The sequence below is a fragment of the Sceloporus occidentalis genome, unplaced genomic scaffold, assembly GCF_023333645.1.
Source record: "Sceloporus occidentalis isolate IW3139 unplaced genomic scaffold, rSceOcc1.0.p SCAF_3, whole genome shotgun sequence".
NCBI lineage: Eukaryota > Metazoa > Chordata > Lepidosauria > Squamata > Phrynosomatidae > Sceloporus > Sceloporus occidentalis.
In genome coordinates this window covers 126,200,136-126,219,650 of record NW_028316983.1, presented here as the reverse complement: position 1 = coordinate 126,219,650, position 19,515 = coordinate 126,200,136, and the positions used below count along the sequence as shown (strand labels likewise).

General features: G+C 43.3%; 1 protein-coding gene across 1 annotated transcript in view; it reads left to right on the top strand.

Annotated features, from left to right (window-relative positions):
* The window catches only part of CRIP2 (cysteine rich protein 2), a 45,962-nt gene extending 28,809 nt beyond the window's left edge, over window positions 1–17,153 (top strand). The window contains exons 3-8 of the mRNA XM_089516128.1: window positions 8,810–8,867; window positions 10,393–10,530; window positions 11,907–11,975; window positions 12,658–12,752; window positions 14,914–14,971; window positions 15,898–17,153. Coding sequence (XP_089372254.1) covers window positions 8,810–8,867; window positions 10,393–10,530; window positions 11,907–11,975; window positions 12,658–12,752; window positions 14,914–14,971; window positions 15,898–15,965 — 486 coding nt within the window. The 3' untranslated portion in view covers window positions 15,966–17,153. The remainder of the gene's footprint in view (window positions 1–8,809; window positions 8,868–10,392; window positions 10,531–11,906; window positions 11,976–12,657; window positions 12,753–14,913; window positions 14,972–15,897) is intronic.
* The last annotated feature ends 2,362 nt before the right edge of the window (window positions 17,154–19,515 follow it).

Sequence of the window (19,515 nt, the reverse complement as noted above, 5' to 3'; positions counted from 1 at the left end):
TAAATAGGCACATTGCTGGGCAACACAGAAACAACAAAATATTTATAGTGGTCACCCGTGAGAAACTCCAGAGGTCACCAAGAATGAGCAAGCTTTTCAAGATGACCAAATTTTTTCATCATGGAAGGTGTCACAAAAAGAGTGATGGAGTAGAATCACCAGAGATCTGGAAGATAGGAATAGTGCAAACAGTGAATGAGAGAAAGAGATGCAACTACCATCTCTGTTCTCCTAATACCTAAAGTCTGCAGCCCACACCTGACACATTGGTGTTTAGGGGAATCCGGATGAGGCTAAGAGAATATAACTTTCATATTATCTTTCTTTACAATATTAAATGTGTTAAAAAGTACAGTAAGCTTAGCAATGGTATGAGGCTCAGGCCAAGAGAGAAAGTTCAGAGGGAAAAAAAGGAAAGTGCATAAGCATGGAAAGAAAGTTCATATTCTTTGTTCTTGGTAATGGGTCCTCTAGTTTGCTTGAGCTTTAGTTGCCTCCATGCTCTCCCCCCCCCCCCCCCAATCACATTTTAGGTAATCTGTCCAGCCTGTTACAGACTGCCAGAATAAAGCTTCTTCGGGTCTCTTTGGAGGTATGCTGTTTAAATGATGCCTGCATCCTAAGAATCCGGAAGCTGCACCAAAGCTGCACTCCAGTGTTTAGGAATGGAGTGTGGCTTTGGTGCGACCTCTGGACTCTTAGGACCCATGCATCATTTAAATAGCATACCTCCAAAGAGACCCGAAGCAGCTTTATTTTGGCAGTCTGTAACAGGCCATAGATATATAATTTGATGCTGGGTTTCTTGGCTTCCAAGTTTTGAAGAACACTGGCAGTGCTGGAAAGATCTATGATTCTTTACAGAGTCTTACATGGTCTGTTGACAGTATTGTAGTCTTTAATGTGATGGTAGCTGGATGGAGCCTTAAGGAAAAATCACGTATGTTCATGATGAACTGTGTGTTTGTTTTTTAATTTAATGGCTGTGAAATTTACCCCTTTTCAATTTTATTGGATATATACTCAAGGCGGATGTTTTATTGTGGCCTCATCATACTTTATCAAAATTTCCAAATGTATTCAACAAGCCCACAAAGGGGAGGGACTCCAGCATTGGGGAATATGTTTTTCCTCATATATTGCTGCAAAGCAACCTGCATGAGCCTTAGCTAATGTAGTCAGTGGTGTGGGATGATTTGAGTTTTGGGCCAAGATCTGGAAAAGTTTTAAAAGGTGAGAGACCCTTGGTCTAGAGCAGCTACAGTTCTTTATCTAACCATAGCCTTCTTTTGCTCTTATCTCTGAAGAGTGATAGAGAGTATTTAAAACTGAGCTGAGCATCTTAGACAGGAAAGAAGGATTCTTCAGGTTCAGCTCAGACTAGCCATACTATCTGCTGGAATTGGGCCCCTCAGATCATTTCTCAATTAGAATTTGATGCCCAGGCCAAGACATTTTCCACAACTCCTACAAGTTGCTTTCTCTTCTGTTTCTCAGCAGTATATACAAGGATCCTGGTTACGAAAACAGAGCACATTGTTCTCATCCCTATTCCCAAGAGATCCTCATATAAACTGCTCTTTATTGCCTGGCGAAGTGGGTGGACAAAAGGCTCCCCATTATCTCCCAGTGAGGAAAGAGGATTGTTTTTCTCTCTGTGTGTAGCCCCTGCTCCCATATTATATATGGCTCTTGGATATAAAAAAAGCCATGTATTGATGATCTTCAAAAATTAATTAGGTATTTAAACTGCCATTTTGGAGATATGATGCATCCAGCTTTGCTGTTTCATTATAAAAAATATTTCTACTGTGCATTTTAACCCTACAAGAGTCCAGGACATTTCATGGTTGAAAAACAAAACAATAAAATCATCCAAACAATTCAAACATCTTAATAATCAGTCATCAGCAGTAAAGAGAGCAACAACAATTCTTAAAAATGGATATCTAAACAAAGCAATATTTTGGCCTCAAATGGTGAGAAGTGGAGTCCCTGCGCATAGTACAGTCAGGACACAATCTTAACCAGAAGGCTGTATCTTCATCCCTGCTCTCTGCTCTTTATAGGAAGGAGATGGAGAGTGCAAGGCCTGCTCTAGTGATTGCAGGGTTTCATGTGTTGGTAGATGGTACTGAAACATTTGGATCTTAAAAACCCAGCACATGAATTGAACTTGGAAACAAACTGGGAACCAGCGAAGCTGATTCACAGCTCCACCGCTGCATTTGATACCAGTTCAGTTTTTTTCAGACACTTATAAAGGACAAACAGCAGTAGCATACCACATATTATAGTAGGCTAAATGATAACCAGTCTGTTTCATTGACAGTTCTGTGCTGGAGGAGAGCAGGGCAAACAGCAGAAAAGCATCCAACTATTTTTCTATAACTGGGAAAATAGCACCAGCAATAACACCATCCTCAGGGACCACTGGAAGACCCCTGAGAAATCCCTGAGGGTGACCTTGCTGTGTATCCTGCCATAGGAAAATACCTGGATGTTCTCTGCTGCTCCACTCCACTCTCTGCCAGCACTGAAATGGCCATCTGTGGGAGGGACTGCTGCTACACCAAGGAAGTGATTGAGGGTACAGTAATAGGCACATTATAGCTATGTGCCACAGATACATCTCCCAGTGTAAAATCTCAGCTCAAATTTCTCTATAAGAACTTGCCCACATTTTAACATCATAGTCATAGGAACATTTGGTGAGGGCATGTGAGAAACCCTCCTCAGTGGCTGTAGGAAGCTAGGTTGGCCATCTCCCTGCTTTTGCCCCAGCAAATCTTTATATTTAGATAGGTGTTTTACATGATCAGATGGGTGCAAGATGTGGGCCATTCAGTTATTCTGGAAAACTGGGGAAAGGCCTGGAAAATAACACACGAATTTACTGAATTTCAGGATCTCAAAGAAAATTTCTTGAAAATTATTAATAGGTGGTATTATTCTCCACTAAAACTGAAAAAGATGTACAACTTAAAAGATGATGTGTGCTACTATATATAATAACAGCGGCAAGGTTGACAGTAGCTAAAAATTGGAAAAGTGAAGATACACCACTAATAGAAAATTAGTTACAAAAATAAATGAACTTTGGACATACTTTCATATATGATTAAAAATAAATCAATGATGAAATTTGAAAAGGAATAGCACCCCATTCTAAATTATTGGAAAGAAAATGGGGAATTAAGAAGAAGCTATTAAGGAGTTAAATTGAAGCAGAAAAAGAGCAGAAAACTTTGGAAAAGGAAGAGACATTCATCAGAAAACAAAAAGAGAGAAAGTTGTTTTATTTTTTCTTGCTCTACTTTGTTGTTGTTTTTTTCCCTTAAGGAAATAAAAAGATAGGGTAAAGCAGAGGGGAACATGAAGTAGATACCATTTTCCTAGACATTAACATGTAAAGAGTTTAAGACTATTTGTATTAATTAGTGAGAATGTACATAATAATCATTTAGAATGTGATATAGACTAGAATTAGGGATTTAAGATATCAAAGGGAAATCTGTACATCAGAACTTAACAAATGGAAGTGTTTAGACTAGAGGAAATTAACTCAGCGATAAACAACAATAATGGTGGGAAAGAATGAGTTATATTTTAATGAAATAATATCAATAAAATATATAAAGATAGATTGGTATTTTAAGGGGGGCACTAATGCACTTTTACCCTCATTGCTATGCTTTAAATTGTTTTAAATTACTATTTGTAATATGATTGTTTTTTTATTGTATTATAAATTGTTTTACCTATGTTTTGTTTTAACCTGTGCTGTGAGATACCTTGTTTCCTAGATTGGAAGCAATGTAGGAAATAAATTAATGACTAAATAGCCCAATCTGGACACACCCAGGGCATGTGTAATTATGGCAAGGTCAGCATTCCCTAGAAAAAGTTGCTCTGGCTACAATTATCATCCCTCTGTCTAGCAGGATAGCAAGGGCTGGGAGCACTGTTAGGTTATATTTCTGTTTTAGTGAAAGTACAATCACATCCAGAACAACCTACATGCCTGTCTGCAGTTCAAAAATTATTCTTCTGACAGAATGTCTGGATCACTTTGTTAGCCCACACCACTTCTTCAGTGAGATTAGATCTTAAAATGCCATCCAGGAACCTGTAAATGAGCGATTCCATCACACAGGGACGTAGTCACAGAGACTTAGCCAGGACTTTAGGAAGGGGGGGTCCAGACTAAGTGCCACCATTATAATGGGGCTTGGGTGCAGCAGCGCAGCAGCACACACCATTCATTTTTCTAATGGAAGGGGGGGGGGTCCAGACCCCAAGATCCCCCCCTTGGCTACGTCCCTGGTAGCCAGGATTTTAGGAAGGGGGGGGGGGGTCCAGACTAAGTGCCACCATTATATTGGGGCTTGGGTGCGGTGGCACAGCAGCACGTACTGTTCATTTTTCTAACGGAAGGGGGGGTCCGGACCCCAAGAACCCCCCCCCTTGGCTACGTCCATGCATCACATATATCTTCCCCAAATATGAGTCAAAGCCTTAGCAATTGGAGCCAGATTTCTCTACAGACACTAACTTCTATAATTTATACTAAAATTCAAAATTGTCAAGAAACATCCTCTTACTTCTAATCTGCCTCATCCTCCTGTCTCCATCTTCATCCTCTACCTTTCCCATAATTCACAATGACATGATCAGCAGCTCAAAAAAAAACTTTATTAAAAGATGTATCCTATACATGTTTACTCAGAAATAAATACTGAGTTTGGTAGTGCTAACTCCCAAATAATAGGGAGTGTAGCCTTACAGCACATTCCTGTGCTTGCCTACATAGAAAAAACTCCTAGTGTATACATCTCAGCTAAACCTGATTAACACTGCAGCCTGAATGACTTCAACCAACCCTCTTTCTCGCCTTTTCCTGGCTAAAAACCCTGGACTATATAACAGAAGTGTCACATACTACTCTCTTCCTTTCCCACAGCATAGCAAAAATGCTGTAATATGCAGGGCTGATATTCTCCATTCTTATCTTCACCTCACCTCACCTCACCCAGCCTCAGTGAGCTTTATTTCCTTTGGCAGAATGCTATTTTTCAAGCACAGCTACTCTAAAATTGGAAACTGTTGCTTTCTCAGTGCAGCAATCAGTGTTCCATGAAGATAGGGGTTTGTTTTGATTTTATAGGTTCATAATGAACTAGAACCTTTCTTCCAAGGACAGTGGTCACTCTACACATACAGTCGTCCCTCGACATGTACAGCTTTGACACTTGTGGTTTTGATTATTTGCAATGGCCTCTGCTCATGCACTCCTCCTCCTCATCCCTCCTGGGATTTTCCCCTGGGGAAGGGGAAAAGCCCAGGAGGGAGACGCCGGGAATGGTGCGCACACCAATCCCACCCCTTTCCAGGATGGAGAGCTGCCTCTTTCCCCAAGCAGCTCTCTGTCTTGGGAAGGGATTTGGGGGAAATAATCTCTCACCCTTTTCCAGGACAGGGAGCTGTCTGGAGAAAGACAGCTCTCTTGCTTTGGAGGGAAAGCGAATGTGCCCTCCTTCCTACCATTCCAAGGCTTCAGACAGCTCCCCGGAGGTCCCTGAAGCCTTGGAAAGGAAGGAGGGAACCGCAAATGCATGTTCCCCTGTCCTTCCAATGCCCCAGAGAGCTTGCTAGCATTGACTTCGATTACGCTTGATAACCTCTAGCGCAATAACGTGAATCCGTATGATTGCATCTGAGATCACACCGCATTGACCTTCCAATTTCCCCTGTGTGATAATATCCAGAATGCATTAGGTGGAGTAGAAGTACACAGCCAGGATCTTGCCATTCCTAGTTTTTGTCAAAACAGTTAATTCTTCCCATTATGTTATTGTAAGTAGAAATGAAAATCAGGGTGTGTCCACACATCAAAGAAGTGCCCTAACTAGGAGTCATTTATTACTACTGCTGGAGATTCTGCTGTATGTGAAAACTGGAGAAAGTGACTCATTCCAAAAACACTTTCTCTCTAAATGTGTGTTTAGCCCACACTTGAGCTCTTTGCCAGGAAGTCTAGCAGATTTCCTCCTGCTTGGGTTCTGTCCTTAGAGAGGAGCCTTGCCTGTCAATTTTTTGTTCTGTATTTCACTGTGCTGTGTGTGAGAGCCATGGAATTCTTCATGGCACCCACTGCCTCTTCCTTCCCACTGCTCCCCAGATGCCACAGATGAGGTGGCTGTGGCTGCTAAGAGAGAGATGACTATTCTCTGTGCTTGCTGGCTGTGTCAGTTGTTTCCTTCTATGGCAGCTTTGACAGATAGAAGCACAAGTGGCTCATTGCTTGCGTTAAAAGGAAAATATGTTCCTGCCTTATCACTGTTTTCCTCTTAGAAATCATCTCCTGTTGACAGTAGGGAGCTGATAGTGCCCCTGTTGCTAGCTGGGCCTCCAGGGCATGAACTGCAGACTGATCTGGAGTGGAAGAGTGTCTGAAAGAAGAAAGGTGTCTCAAGAATGGAAAACAATAAGTGATGTTAAAGATAAATAGGGTTAATTTTCTTATTTTTCCCCCCATTTCTTCTCAGAAAGGGGTTTCTTTACAAGCATAATTAATAGATATATTGGTACTGACTTGCCTGAAGGATGTTTAGAATGGTCTGGCTGTAGTGTGTGCAGGTGTGCAGAGAAAATAACAAAATAATAAATGCTTTATTTATATACCGCCCTTCTTCCAATCAGGGCGGTGTACAGCATAGTAATAAACACAATATACAAAGACAATAAAAACATATTAAAATATACATTAAAATCACATTCTAGCCAGCTCATCATTGGCTATTGAAGGGGGGGGGGGGACTAACTAGAGCCTGTATCGGGGAACGCTCGCTTAAACAGGAAGGTTTTTAGATCCTTCCTGAACTGGGCTAGGGAGGTAGCCGAGCGGAGCTCTATGGGCAGCGTATTCCAGAGGGTCGGGGCCGAGATGGTGAATGTCCTCCTTGCAGTGGAGGCTAGTCTTGCCCCAGGTACCCTCAATAGCTGCTGCCCAGATGTTCTGAGTGTGCGGGGCGGATTGTATGGGGGAGAGGCGGTCCTCAAGGTATCCTGGGCCCAAGCCATGTAGGGCTTTATAGGTTATAACCAACACCTTGTATTGCGCCCGGAAGCGAATGGGCAGCCAATGCAGATCTTTAAGTATGGGTGTTATATGACTGGCCCTGGGTGTACCAGTGACCAGTCTGGCTGCCATGTTCTGTACCAATTGTAGCTTCCGGGTATGGTACAAGGGTTACCCCATGTAGAGCGCATTGCAGAAATCCAATAGAGAGGTTACCAGAGCATGTACCACCGTTTCAAGGTCCCTCTGGCCCAGGTAGGGACGCAGCTGGCGGATCAGCCAAAGCTGATAACAGGTGCTCCTGACCGTCGCATCCACCTGAGATGTAAGGTGGAGCGACGAGTCAAGGAGCATCCCCAGACTGCGTACTGTGTCCTTTACGGGAAGCGTGATCCCATCCAGGACAGGCGGAACCACTGCCATCCCTGGGCCAGGGGAACCTATCACGAGCACCTCCGTTTTCTCTGGATTCAGACTGAGTTGGTTTTCCCTCATCCAGCCCATTACTGACTCCAGGCACGCCACGAGAGAAGAGATGCCATACCCGGTCACTGCATCAGTCGGACTTTCCCACACGTTTAGTCCATTACGAGTGGGAAAGTCCAATAGTTCAGTCCACTATGAGTAGGGAGCTGGATGTGCTTAGCTTGGGGAAGAGAAGGTGGTATGATAGCCCTGTTTATGTATGGGAAATCATGAATTTGGATAGCTCTAATTCAACATAAATCAATGGAAAAAATAGAAAATGAATGGTGTCTTCTTTGGAGGTCTTTAAACAGAGGCTAGATGGCCATCTGTTGGGGGTGCTTTGATTGTGAATTCCTGCATGGCAAGGGAGTTGGACTGGTGGATGGCCCTTGAGGTCTCTTCCAACTCTAGGATTCTATGATTGTATGAAAAGGTGGCATACACATCTTCCTCTTTTCTTCAGATTCCTCCTTTCTTTCTTCAGATTCCTCCACCAGGGTTCTCTTTTTATGGAAAGGCCCTGTGGAGGGAGACCATTCTTGTGCCCAAGAGGATGTTTGGGGTACCAGAAGGAGGCCTTGGGAAAGACCCAGAAAGACTTTGGGATCAAGTGAAGGGAGGGAGATCATTGTTTCCTGTGCTCAGGAAAGTATTTGAGAGGACCATAAGGATAATCTCTTTCTCTTTAATCTCCTCACCTGCCACTATCTGAATCATGAACACCTCAACATTAATTCTGAAATGATTTGAATTCTTCCTTCACTGAAACTGGGAAGAACTTTGTTCTTTTAAAAAAAAAACTGAGCCAAGATTCATAAAAATGAACCCCTCACACACCCCAATTCATCCATGTCTGCCTCATTTAGTTTCCTCAACTCATGAGGGTTTCTCCATCCTGATGCAAACATCTTCTGCTGTCTCCCATCAGTGAAAGAGGACAGAGGGTGTTTTAAGGGTCAGAAGCTATTGTATGGAACTGAACGGTGCTTTGCAGCCTGGGAGGCTGTTGCATTGGAGATTACTTCTGGGTAGATGTGTAAAAGTGAATTTTGATTGTTGGGAAAATGCCCAATTTTTAATTTTAACTTTATTTATTTGGTGGGAATTATATTTGGCCCCATCCACTCTGCATTGGCTATTGTCAGATTAGAGTTTGGCTCCAGCCCTAAAATGTACCCCCACCCCTTTTGATAAATAGTTGCTTTATTTACCTTTTCACAAATCCTGGCCAGTCTAACACTTGCCATTTCTTTGTTTTAGCATGATGGGAAGCCCTACTGCCATAAACCCTGTTACGCAACACTGTTTGGACCCAAAGGTATGTTTCCCTTTCAGCTGCTGCATCGTTCTTTCTTGCTTTCATTGTCTCATTTTCTGCACAGTTCTTCTCAAAGCCTGCCAGAGAGATCCAGATCTATGTTGATGTAATTCTACAAGCATCTCTAATGGGACACACCTTGTCTAGTTGTGGTGTAATTAGAATGTGAGCTACTTTGGGTGGATCAAAAAATTATATGCAGGCATATGTAAGAGAAACACTGTGGGTGGGCATGATTGGTAGCACCAAAGGGTGTGTAATGCTGTATGTATGTATTTCAGCACTTTTGGGGTGGGGTCATAGTTCAGCAGCTACACTCCTTTTTTGCTTGCAGAAGATTCCAGTTTCAGTTCCCAGAATCTCAAGCTAGGGCTTGGAAAGAATTCTACCCCAAACCCTGGAGAGCCACTGACAGCCAGTGTAAAGCATCTTATGTTCATGTGTATGCTTCCTGCCGCAATTCTTTCCCCAACCAACACCACCACTATCTTCTCCCTCACACAGGATTCTGCATGTGTGGTTTTTGCTCACAAACATGCATTTACATTTAGCTTTACTCTGCTGGACTGAAGGTGTCCTGTGTCTTCTGGATCTTATTTAGACCCATATGAATGAAAAAGGAGAGTATTTGTGTGCATGCACGTGCCTGCCTTCAAGTCATCTATTGACTTATGGTGACCCCATGAACTTCATAGTGTTTTCTTAGGCAAAGAATACTCAGAGGTGTTTTTTTCCAGTTCCTTGATCTGAAATATAGCCTACAGCACTTGGTATTCCTTTGTGGTTTCTCATCCAAGTACTAACCAGGGCTGACCCTGCTTAGATTCCAAAATCAGACAGGATCTGATGTCTTTAAATTGGATGGGAGCTGTCCTTCACAGGCTACACAATGCTAGGGATGTCCCCTGACAACATTAGCCTCTGGGATTTCCCTGCCCATGGGTTTTCCTACAAACAACAAGTCTCACTCTGAGGTCAAATGCATGCCAGGGGCATTACTGCAGCTGGCAGCTTGGTTTGGAAAGCTTTGCCTGTCTTGTGGTTTCCCCAGGTAAGGAAAGTTCCCTGTTGTTACTTCCATTCAGGGATAACAATGGGGATTCCCCCCACATGCCATTAGCCTTAACCTTAAAGCAAGTAGTAGAGAGGGTTCTTTGCTGCTGTGCCCAATCTTTGATCAGTGGTAGCAAAGGAATTCCTCCTCCCCACTTGTAATCCCAGTTGGTTGCATGAACCAAGTGGAAGTGACTCCCCAGAGAATGGGACTTTGGGGTATCTTTTCATAGACCAGATTGGGATAACTCATAGTCACTGGAGTAAAGGATAGCTCTTCATTTTCTTCATCCACTGGAAACCAGAGAAAGCATTTACTGAATCTTAGATGAAGAGAGTACAGACAGAATGAGCTTAGCTGGGTTCCTACTGTATAGATTAATCTATAATTTCTTCAAAATTTGTAGGTATTGTGGAGGATGGGACAGCTTATTGGATCAAGCCTCTCTGATTTCTCTTGCTCCCTTTTTAGGTGTGAACATTGGAGGGGCAGGCTCTTACATTTACGATAAGCCCCAGACTGAAGGACAGTTGGTGTCAGGCCCTATTGAACATGTGCCCAAAGTGGAAGAGAAAAAAGTAAATGCTGCCCCTAAGGGACCCAGCAAAGGTATGTACTGGTGTGAGAGAAGCCTGGAAACCACCAAGGCAACTGAACTGGGAGATATTGGAGGGGGGTATTTCTAAGGGGCTCTTGTATTATGTTTATTTGCCTTCTGCATACTTTGTGTTTTTCTTTGATGGATCTCTGTGTTTTGTTTTGTTTTATTTTAGTCTATACATAGTCTTTGTGTATACTCTTAAATCAAGAATCTAGTTGCATTGCATTATTTACAATATTATTTAGGATAATGCCTCTCTGATACTTGTAATTCTGTGTAGAATACCTTCTTTGGCCCCTTAATCTGGATAGAAAACTACCCTGGTTTTCCTCTGAGAAATCCCTATTTAATATTCATGCAGGTATTGCAGGCTTCAGTCACAGTTCTACACGGCGTGGAGTGTCCCTCTTTGTGGAGATCACCCCATTCTCACCCAAATTGTGTCAATGAAAAGAAACAGATATATTCTGGCTTGGGAGCAGTACCTATCACACATCTTTGCAATCACTGAAGCAGCCATTGCTGGCCTGGGACTCTTTCTTTCCAAGTGTGGTCCTTTGCCCCACCTCTCTGCCCTATTGCTTTACCAGCATGCCTTTCCTTTCTCTCTCTGTCTCTCTCTCTCTCTCTCTGTCTCTCTCTCTCTCCTTAAAATAGGCATTACAAAAGGCAAGGGTGTGGGAAGAGAAAAGAAAAGTAAGGTTTAAAAAAAAAGAAAACAAGCTGATTGGGAATAGTGTGGGAGGGAGTGAGGGAGAGGAGGAAATTGACACCATGTGCCTTATGTTGGGACGCAAGCTGAGACATTATCACATACATTAATTCTATAGCAGCGGTATTGGCAGCAATTTATGGGAAAGCCCATCAATGAAAAGTTGTGCTATAGTCACGGATGGAGGACAGAGCAGCTACAGCTGAGCCATGGCATCATCTGATAAGGTTTGGCCAGAGATGTGTCTATTCTGCTTTAATTGCACTTTTTAGCCTCATCAGATAGTCTCCTGTGCATGTGCTTACTTGGGGCTTCTATTCTGTCCCCTGACAAGGAAGCTGCTCAGTGTCTGTGCCCCATGGTCATCTAAGTGGCTGGGCACCTGGACAGCCTCTGCCACTGGGAGGAAAAAGTGGGTGCCACCCTCTTGATCTCCAGAACACTCCAAGAAGGTGGCATCTATTCTTTTCTCCCACTTGCAGATCCATAACTGAGTGTTGCCCAGGTAGCTTCCAGCCACCAAATGGCCTTCTCCAAGCCATATTTGGGAAATTATTATAGAATCATAGGTTGGAAGGGATCACAAAGGCCATCCGGTCAAACCCCTGCCCTGTAGGACACACCGTCAAATTACTCCCGAGAAATAGTCATGTCTTTCTATCTGTATTTCAGCCTCCAGCATTACAACTTTCACAGGGGAACCCAATGTCTGCCCACGCTGCTCCAAGAAAGTCTATTTTGGTGAGTTTTGTCCAGGTTTCCTGCTTGCACTTTGTCTTGCCCATCTTCACCTCACTGTTTCAGAGAGTTCCTGCAGCATGGAGAAGCCAGTGCCACCTCTGGGCCTGCAAATAGGACTTGATATACCACACTAAGCAAAATGCATAAAAGGGTGGATAAAATGTCCTCGAGCCACAGGAAGACCCAACCTCCATGCTGTTTTTTGTGGCCCAGAGGGCTTCCTAAGATCAAAATGTTTGCCTCAAATGTTCTCAGATGTATTCTGGCAGGTGGGAGGGCATTTTTACCACTTTTCTGTTCCCTAGGGAACAGAACAAGAAGTAACTAAAATGGCTGGGGGCAGGAAAATATGACAGAAATAACTCGCACACACCCTTGAGGATATTTGGCAACATTGGGAGGCAAAGCAAATTATTTTTTGTAGGGTGGGTTCAGCCCTCCAATGTGCCTCCTTAGACTCCCCCAGTTTCCTACTCATGATTTAGTATATAGAATCATAGAATCATCCAGTCCGACCCTCTTCAGCCATGGAGGAATACAGCATCAAAGCACCCTTGACAGATGGCTGTCCAGCCTCCAAGATCTCTTTGGGGCTAATGCAGCCTCCAGACGTTTTCCACCTCTGCTGTAGAGTTTTAAACACGTTGAAGATGTAAGCCTCCACTTTTCTGTTCTGTTCTAGCTGAGAAGGTAACTTCACTGGGCAAGGATTGGCATCGTCCCTGCTTACGTTGTGAACGCTGTGGGAAGACACTAACCCCTGGAGGCCATGCTGAGGTAAGACACCATAACCTTGACTGCAAGTGCCATCTGGGTATGCAGGTATCACTGGGATTGCTTTAACAGGGCGTTTGGCACTAAGAAGGAATGAAGCAAGATTAAGAGTGGAAACAAAACTTTTCAAATTTTAATGAGAGGATTATTTCAGGATACTTCCCCCCCCCTCCCATTTTTTGCAAGGGGACAAAGTTGCAAAGTTACTACTGAAGCTTTTTTCCATGTAGCTGGAGTGGGCCAAGTACAACCCTTCATCATTCTTCAGCATTGGCCATTCTTCCTAAAGCTAATGGGAATTGCAGTCCAGATGTATCTGGAGGGCTGCACTCTGCCTACAATGTCTGCACAGTAGCAGTAGCAAAGTGATTGCAGTCACGTTATTTGAAGTCATGCTTTTAACAAAGCACTAACGGATCTATGCATTAGAATGCTCTCAGAACCTGAGAAGATGGCTTGCAAGTTAAAGATTGCCTAATTAAATGCATTGCTTGATTCCTGGAACCATGGTTTTGGGCAGCTTCATGTATCGAATTACTATTCCAAAGTCTACAGTGCATGGAAAATATAATGTATGAATTACATGTGGAGAAGCACTGAAAACTTAGACTATGAGAAATCCAGACCTTTCTTTATGAGGTCACATTAAGAAATATTTGTTACATAAATCTTCTGTAGGAGATATATAAAAAGCAACAGATGAGAGTCAGTCCTACCTGCCTATAATTTTGGGCTGCTGATTTTCTAACTGGTCTAGATATTTGAAGTTGAGCCTTCTTAGTAGCCAAAATCCATTCCCCACTGCTGCTCTTCGCACCATGGACTTGTTGGTTTTGGCATTAGTAGCTTTCTTTGCTACTAACCTGGAAAGCAAACCACCAGCATTTTTCTGTGTCCATGTGGCAACCGAAGCAGAATGCAAAGAAGAACCAAAATGCCCCCTAGTGACTAGGAAGAAATTTACATGTAACTTCTCTTCTTCAGGATCCAAAATATAGTACTGTATAATATCTCTTCCAAATTACCAATCAGTCAACATGTTCCTGCAAAACGCAGGGTGAGGCTATTGTATATGTTCCAGGGAGATAATGTAACTCTTAAAAAATAAAAACTTGATAGGTTTCTTTTGAGTTGCAGCTAGACTATTGATTGCCAAAAAAATTGGAGGGAGTGATGAATTTCTCACAATTTGCATTTATGGAAAAGTTAAAAGCACACTGCAAAATGTGTAGACGTGACCAGATAGATGACCCATTTAATGAAACCTTGTGGCCTGTTATTGCACATTTCAACAGTAACAATATTATTTACCACCTCCATGTAACTCATAATAAGTTTTGGAATGATTTATTATCTTAATTACCTGATACAGCATTCCCAGTCAATGTTGTGATATTTCTTTCCTGTTCTTTTTCTTTTAGTTTTGTGTTTCTGCTATTACCTTTTCATTCAGTAGAATGTAATAAAGGATTGATAAAATAAAGTTTTGGGTTTTTTAAGTACAGTATATTATCTCTCTGGATAGCCAGTGTGCTATAGTGATTTGAGCATTGGGCTATAACTCTGAAGACCAAGGTTCGAATCCTCACTCAGCTATGGAAACCCATTGGATGGTATTGTGCTATTCATGCTGTCTCAGCCTCAGAGAGCAAAGGCAAAGTCAACCCCCTCTAAACAAATCTTTCCAAGAAAACTCCGTGAGGATCATCATAAGTCTTAGGGTCATCATATGTTACAAGTGACTTGAAGGTACAAAACAGCATATTATCTCTGCTTTACATTGGTAGCTCTGGCCTATGGGTCCAAGGATTGCAGAATCCTTGCAGGTCCATGAGATAGCCATGACAGCAGCAACCCTAGGTTGTAGGACTGTCTTGGTTTTTGACAACACTTGCCCTCAAGCACAAGGTAGTTTTTAAGCATTCCTGGAAGAGAGTTGCAGCATTTCGTTACAGTGAGTGTTGAACAGGCCAGAATGCACACTGAAGTTTATCATGTGTCTTTGTGTAACCATGAAGATTTCCCTAGAGCTAGGTATAGGTTGAGGCATAGGCCAAGGGAACATGAGTGTCAACAGGTTACTCAAGGGCTGGTAATGCTGGAAAGTGCCTTAGGTGTGCAAAGGCTGACCCTGATATTCTGCCCTTTTTCCCCTTGTTTGCAGCATGATGGCCAGCCTTATTGCCACAAACCATGCTATGGGATCTTGTTTGGACCAAAGGGTGAGTGTAACATGGGTGGAAATGGGTTAATGGGTGGGAAAAGCAACAGTTCTCCAGTGATGGAAGGAAGGGATTCCAAGGAGGTCTTGACTACAACAGGAGTGAAGCTGGAATGACCACTCTGCCATTTATAGAACAAGTGATGCCTTGCAATGTAATGGGTCAATAGAAAGTGCTCCTGTTAAGGATTGCAGCCAAGGAAGTCCTTTTCATTCTTGGTTGTCCTTGCGCCCTCCAAGCTGGGCAAAAGGCTGAAAGCTGATTACTGTCCTTTCTCCCTTCCTTGATGAAGACTGAAGTAGCAATGTTGCATTGATGTTATGTGTGAGAGAATGCTCTTTTGATTCCCTTGATATTCATGCTGCTTACCTGGATCATAGGCAGATACATTACTTCTCACCTTTACAAGGCCCTGTGTAAAAACCCATCTTGGAAGACTGGTGGGTAGATGCAGAATTTGAAGGAATGTAAAACATCTCTCCTCCATTCACATGGCATCATTGCTGAACTATTGCTACAACTACTGGCTGTTTGTTGGCTCTTCTACTGCTCAGCTGTCATAAGATCAGCTACCAGCAACAGTAAACATCATCCACAGGTTGTCAGGAGTAATGGATTTTTCGTGAGCCTAAGTAGTTAGAGGGATTTGTAGAGGAAATGATTGTGGGGGTGACTTCTCTCAATGTGTGGCAGCATTTTCTTCCAGTAGTTGGTTTTTTTTTTTTTAATCTCTGCATATCTTCAGGTTTTCCTGCATCTTCTGATACTTCCATTCAGGCACGGACAGTGCCATTTTGGCCACTTAGAGATTCACACTCTGTACACTTGTACAGATTAAAATGATCAGCTCTCCTGCCTGCAACCTGCAACTCCTTTTTCCTTTTACCATGGCCCTTCCTCCATTTATGCTTCTGTTTATTTTTCAGGAGTGAACACTGGTGCAGTTGGAAGTTACATCTATGATAAAGACTCAGAGGCAAAGGATCAACCTTGAAAGCTTTTTCTGCCAACTATCCCAGCTGCTCAGCCCACTTGCACTGCCTTTCCTTGACTAACCATGTGTGTTTAGATATAGTGATGCCACATGCTGGCTCAGCCCTATAAGAGCAGTTGATGAGGTAGCTGCACTTGTTTTGCTGTTTCCTCCCTGGACAGGTTGGCATTCTGCTATTCCTCCTAAAGCACACAGAGCTACTCCTCTTCCACTGCCTCCCTTCTCCATTTAATCCTTTTATCCCAGTATGCTCAGAGACAGTATGTCAGCTATCACATGAGTTATTCCTGTCACCCAATGTCCCTGGGACATTCCACAGCAAGCTATAGCTCTTGCTGCATTTATACACAATCAGCCACTGGCTATTTAACAGTTGAATATCTAAAAAGATTGGAAACAAGCTGAGTTTTTGGGTGGTGGTGGTACTGAGCCAGAGGAGAGGGCAAGTCTGTACTGTGGTCTTATTGTGTGGCAATATTGCACCATGGTCCTTAAAGTTAATATCCCTCGGGGCAAACATCAACAAGAGGCATTTCCTAGCATGTGGGCAGAGCTAAATGCTTTTGTTTGAAAATCTAGTCTGTATTGGTGTGAACTCTGTCAGAAATTATTAGCCCTGCTAATATTATCCTAGAAAAAAAGTTGTTATCATGACATTGGTAATGAGGTAAGGTTTGCTTGTCTGATACTTGTTGCTTTGATGCCTTTGTGTCTATAAAATGAAAGATCTGTGGATGTGGCTCACTAGTGTCTCTATAGGAAACCTCGCCCTTTCTTGTAAGATTTATTTTAGAATACAATTGTATTCTAAAAGGGGAGTGGTAGAGACTTGTAGGTAAGTGTGTAAATGTGTATATGTGTATTGGAGAGTAGCTCTGTCTGCTTACAAATGGACCAGTACTGGGGTTTGTTTCTCTGCGTGTTTCAGGTGTATTTATAACCAGGTAGTAAAATTGCTTTTTTGCTTTGGGGAATGCCATGCCCTTCCTGTGTTTCTAGCTGCTGTGGAACATTAAACACAGGGGCAGAAGGCACAGTAAATAACAACCATGGGTCTGGTGTGGAGGCAGTGTTTATGAAACAACTTTGCAAAGCTTGCACTATCCAAATTACAGACCAGCTTCTACAACCAAGGATGCCTCTTCAAACCTACTGTTTTCTGTTAATAAAAATATTTCATAAACTGTTTGTGGTGTGTGAGTGGAACCGTTGTTTAGGTTGGTGATACGTGTGGACCTTTGGTGTTAATTTTGAGAAAGGCCTGTATCACCCATAATTGCGAATAGTGATCATTTTTCCTGTCTTACTACAACTTGTGTAGTCCTCACCCCCACCTTACTGCAGAAATTGTCCAAAAGGCCTCTCACTTGAAGGCTTTGGAAACTTGGTAAAAGTGCCTCTCCTCCTCCTCTTATAAAAGTAAAACTGTTCAAATGTGTGCTGAAAATATAAGAATTGCATCTGCCCTTCATGCCATATGTTTTGAATTCAGCTTGAATGGCCTAGAGTGTGAACTACTAAAGATGGAAGGATCTTCGACATGAGTCAACTTTGCTCCTTCCATCCTTCTTGCCTCCAAGGAATGATGCTTAGTTTCCTTGTGGGCACCTGTCTAATGATAACTAAGGAGAAATGTTGGAACAGGGAAAGTTTGGATGCAAATGTGATCCAGTCATGCTAGAGAATGAGAAGGTGAAAGCCTTATGGCTTAGGTGTATATTCTGACGGATATCTTGTATATGTTGCATCCACAATCTAGCATCACTAAGGCGGGATACAGACGGGCAAAAAGGGGTGTCTTCATGACGTCATGAAGGTAGAGCCTTCAGACGGGCCTTACCTGAATGCTGCCATGAACACGCCCCCCGCACGCCCCAAGCGGGAAGAAGCGGCATTAAAAAGGTGCTGCTTTTCTCCGCTTCTTTTCCGTTTGATGCGCAGCTGCGCAGCTCCGTCTGTAAGCTGCTGCACCGGTACGCCAGAATTGCCACGCCGCAAATATAAGTTGCCCGTTTAAAAGCTCCGTGTCAGCTGCGTCGCATAATGGGTCGGGGTCCGGGACATGCGTGGTTTGCAGTCGGGCTTTAATTGCAGCGTCCGCTGCCATGCAGCTGTGGAAGCTGCGGCACAGCTGCGGCGCATTTTAAGTCTCGTAACCCTAACCCTAGAGCTCCATGTGCGCATGCGTTGCTGGAATCGCGGGAAGTTGTAAGTTTTGCCGGCGGATGTTTTGGTTGTAGAAAGTGATAAGGGAACAGAACAGAACTTTGGAGGAGTGTCGCCGAAAATGCAAGTCGCTAAAATCTCAATACAAACAATACAGAGATGCCCAGGCCAGAGGTACTAAGAAGGGCACCCCCCTGCCCTTTTACAAGGAGCTGCATGCTTTCATTAAAAGTGATGGAAGCATCAGACCCAATAGACTAGCCACCAGTGGGGAGCGTGTGAGGGTCCCGGTGGGCCAGCCAGCCAGAGCGGAGCCTGTGGTGGAGGAGGACGAGACCCCGGACCTTGAATGTGCCCAAGACCTTTTGATGCCCCCTCAGGGGCGGAGGGGGCAGAGGAGGCGGAGAAGACGGCGGTGGCACCGGCGACAGCTGTGGCTGTGGATTGCAGCTTCAGGAAGACCAAAGGGAACAAAGGAGAGGAGGCATCCATGATGCCAGTGGTGGCACTCGCAATGCGCAAGCGGGCAAGGATGCCAACATCAGCTGATCACCAGCTGTCACGAGGCCACCTTTGTTCTTGGGCAGGGCGGGGAAAAAAGTTTAAAGGGGCCTGGCCGTCTGTATCCCGCCATAGTGACTGAGTTGGCAAAGATGAGATTGTACTATCCACCTTTCTATTCAGACATTGGTGAAATGCATATCTACCCCACACCATTTTACAGCTTACTGGGCTCAGTAAACAGCCAGGTATCACACAGGTCCAAAACACACTGCAGAAATAATCTAATTTGACACTGCTTTACCTGCCCTGTCTCAGTGCTAGAGAATCCCGGGAACTGTAGTTTATTGTGGCACCAGAACACTCTGACAGAAAAGACTGTCTCACAAAACTACAGTTCCCAAAATTCCCTAGCATTGAGCTGGGGAATTAAAGTGGTCTCAAGTTGGATTATTTCTTCAGTGTCTTTTGGACCTAAGATATTTGAGAATTATTTGGGTTCTTTATACCTGTTTTTGTCCCATTTTGATATTTTCACACTAATATTTGATTTGGGCAAGGGAGATTAAACTGAGGAAATGGCACTGGAGCAAGAAAAACCAAACATACCTCTTTCCAGTGCCGTGTCCTCAATTATCAGCCCAAAGCTGCCATTTTGATGTAACTCCCTCCAAAGCCTGATTAGTTTGGCCCAAACAAATCGCCCCATGAGACTATGTATAATGGTGGGAAGCAATCAATCTTTTTGATTGCAAGGGTCAGATGTGTTGATTAACAGGTGAACACACATTCATGAACTTTCCCTCCTCTCTCACACACTGAACCATACAGACATACAGATGTGTATTCATACAGGTGTACACACATGCATATGTACACTTAG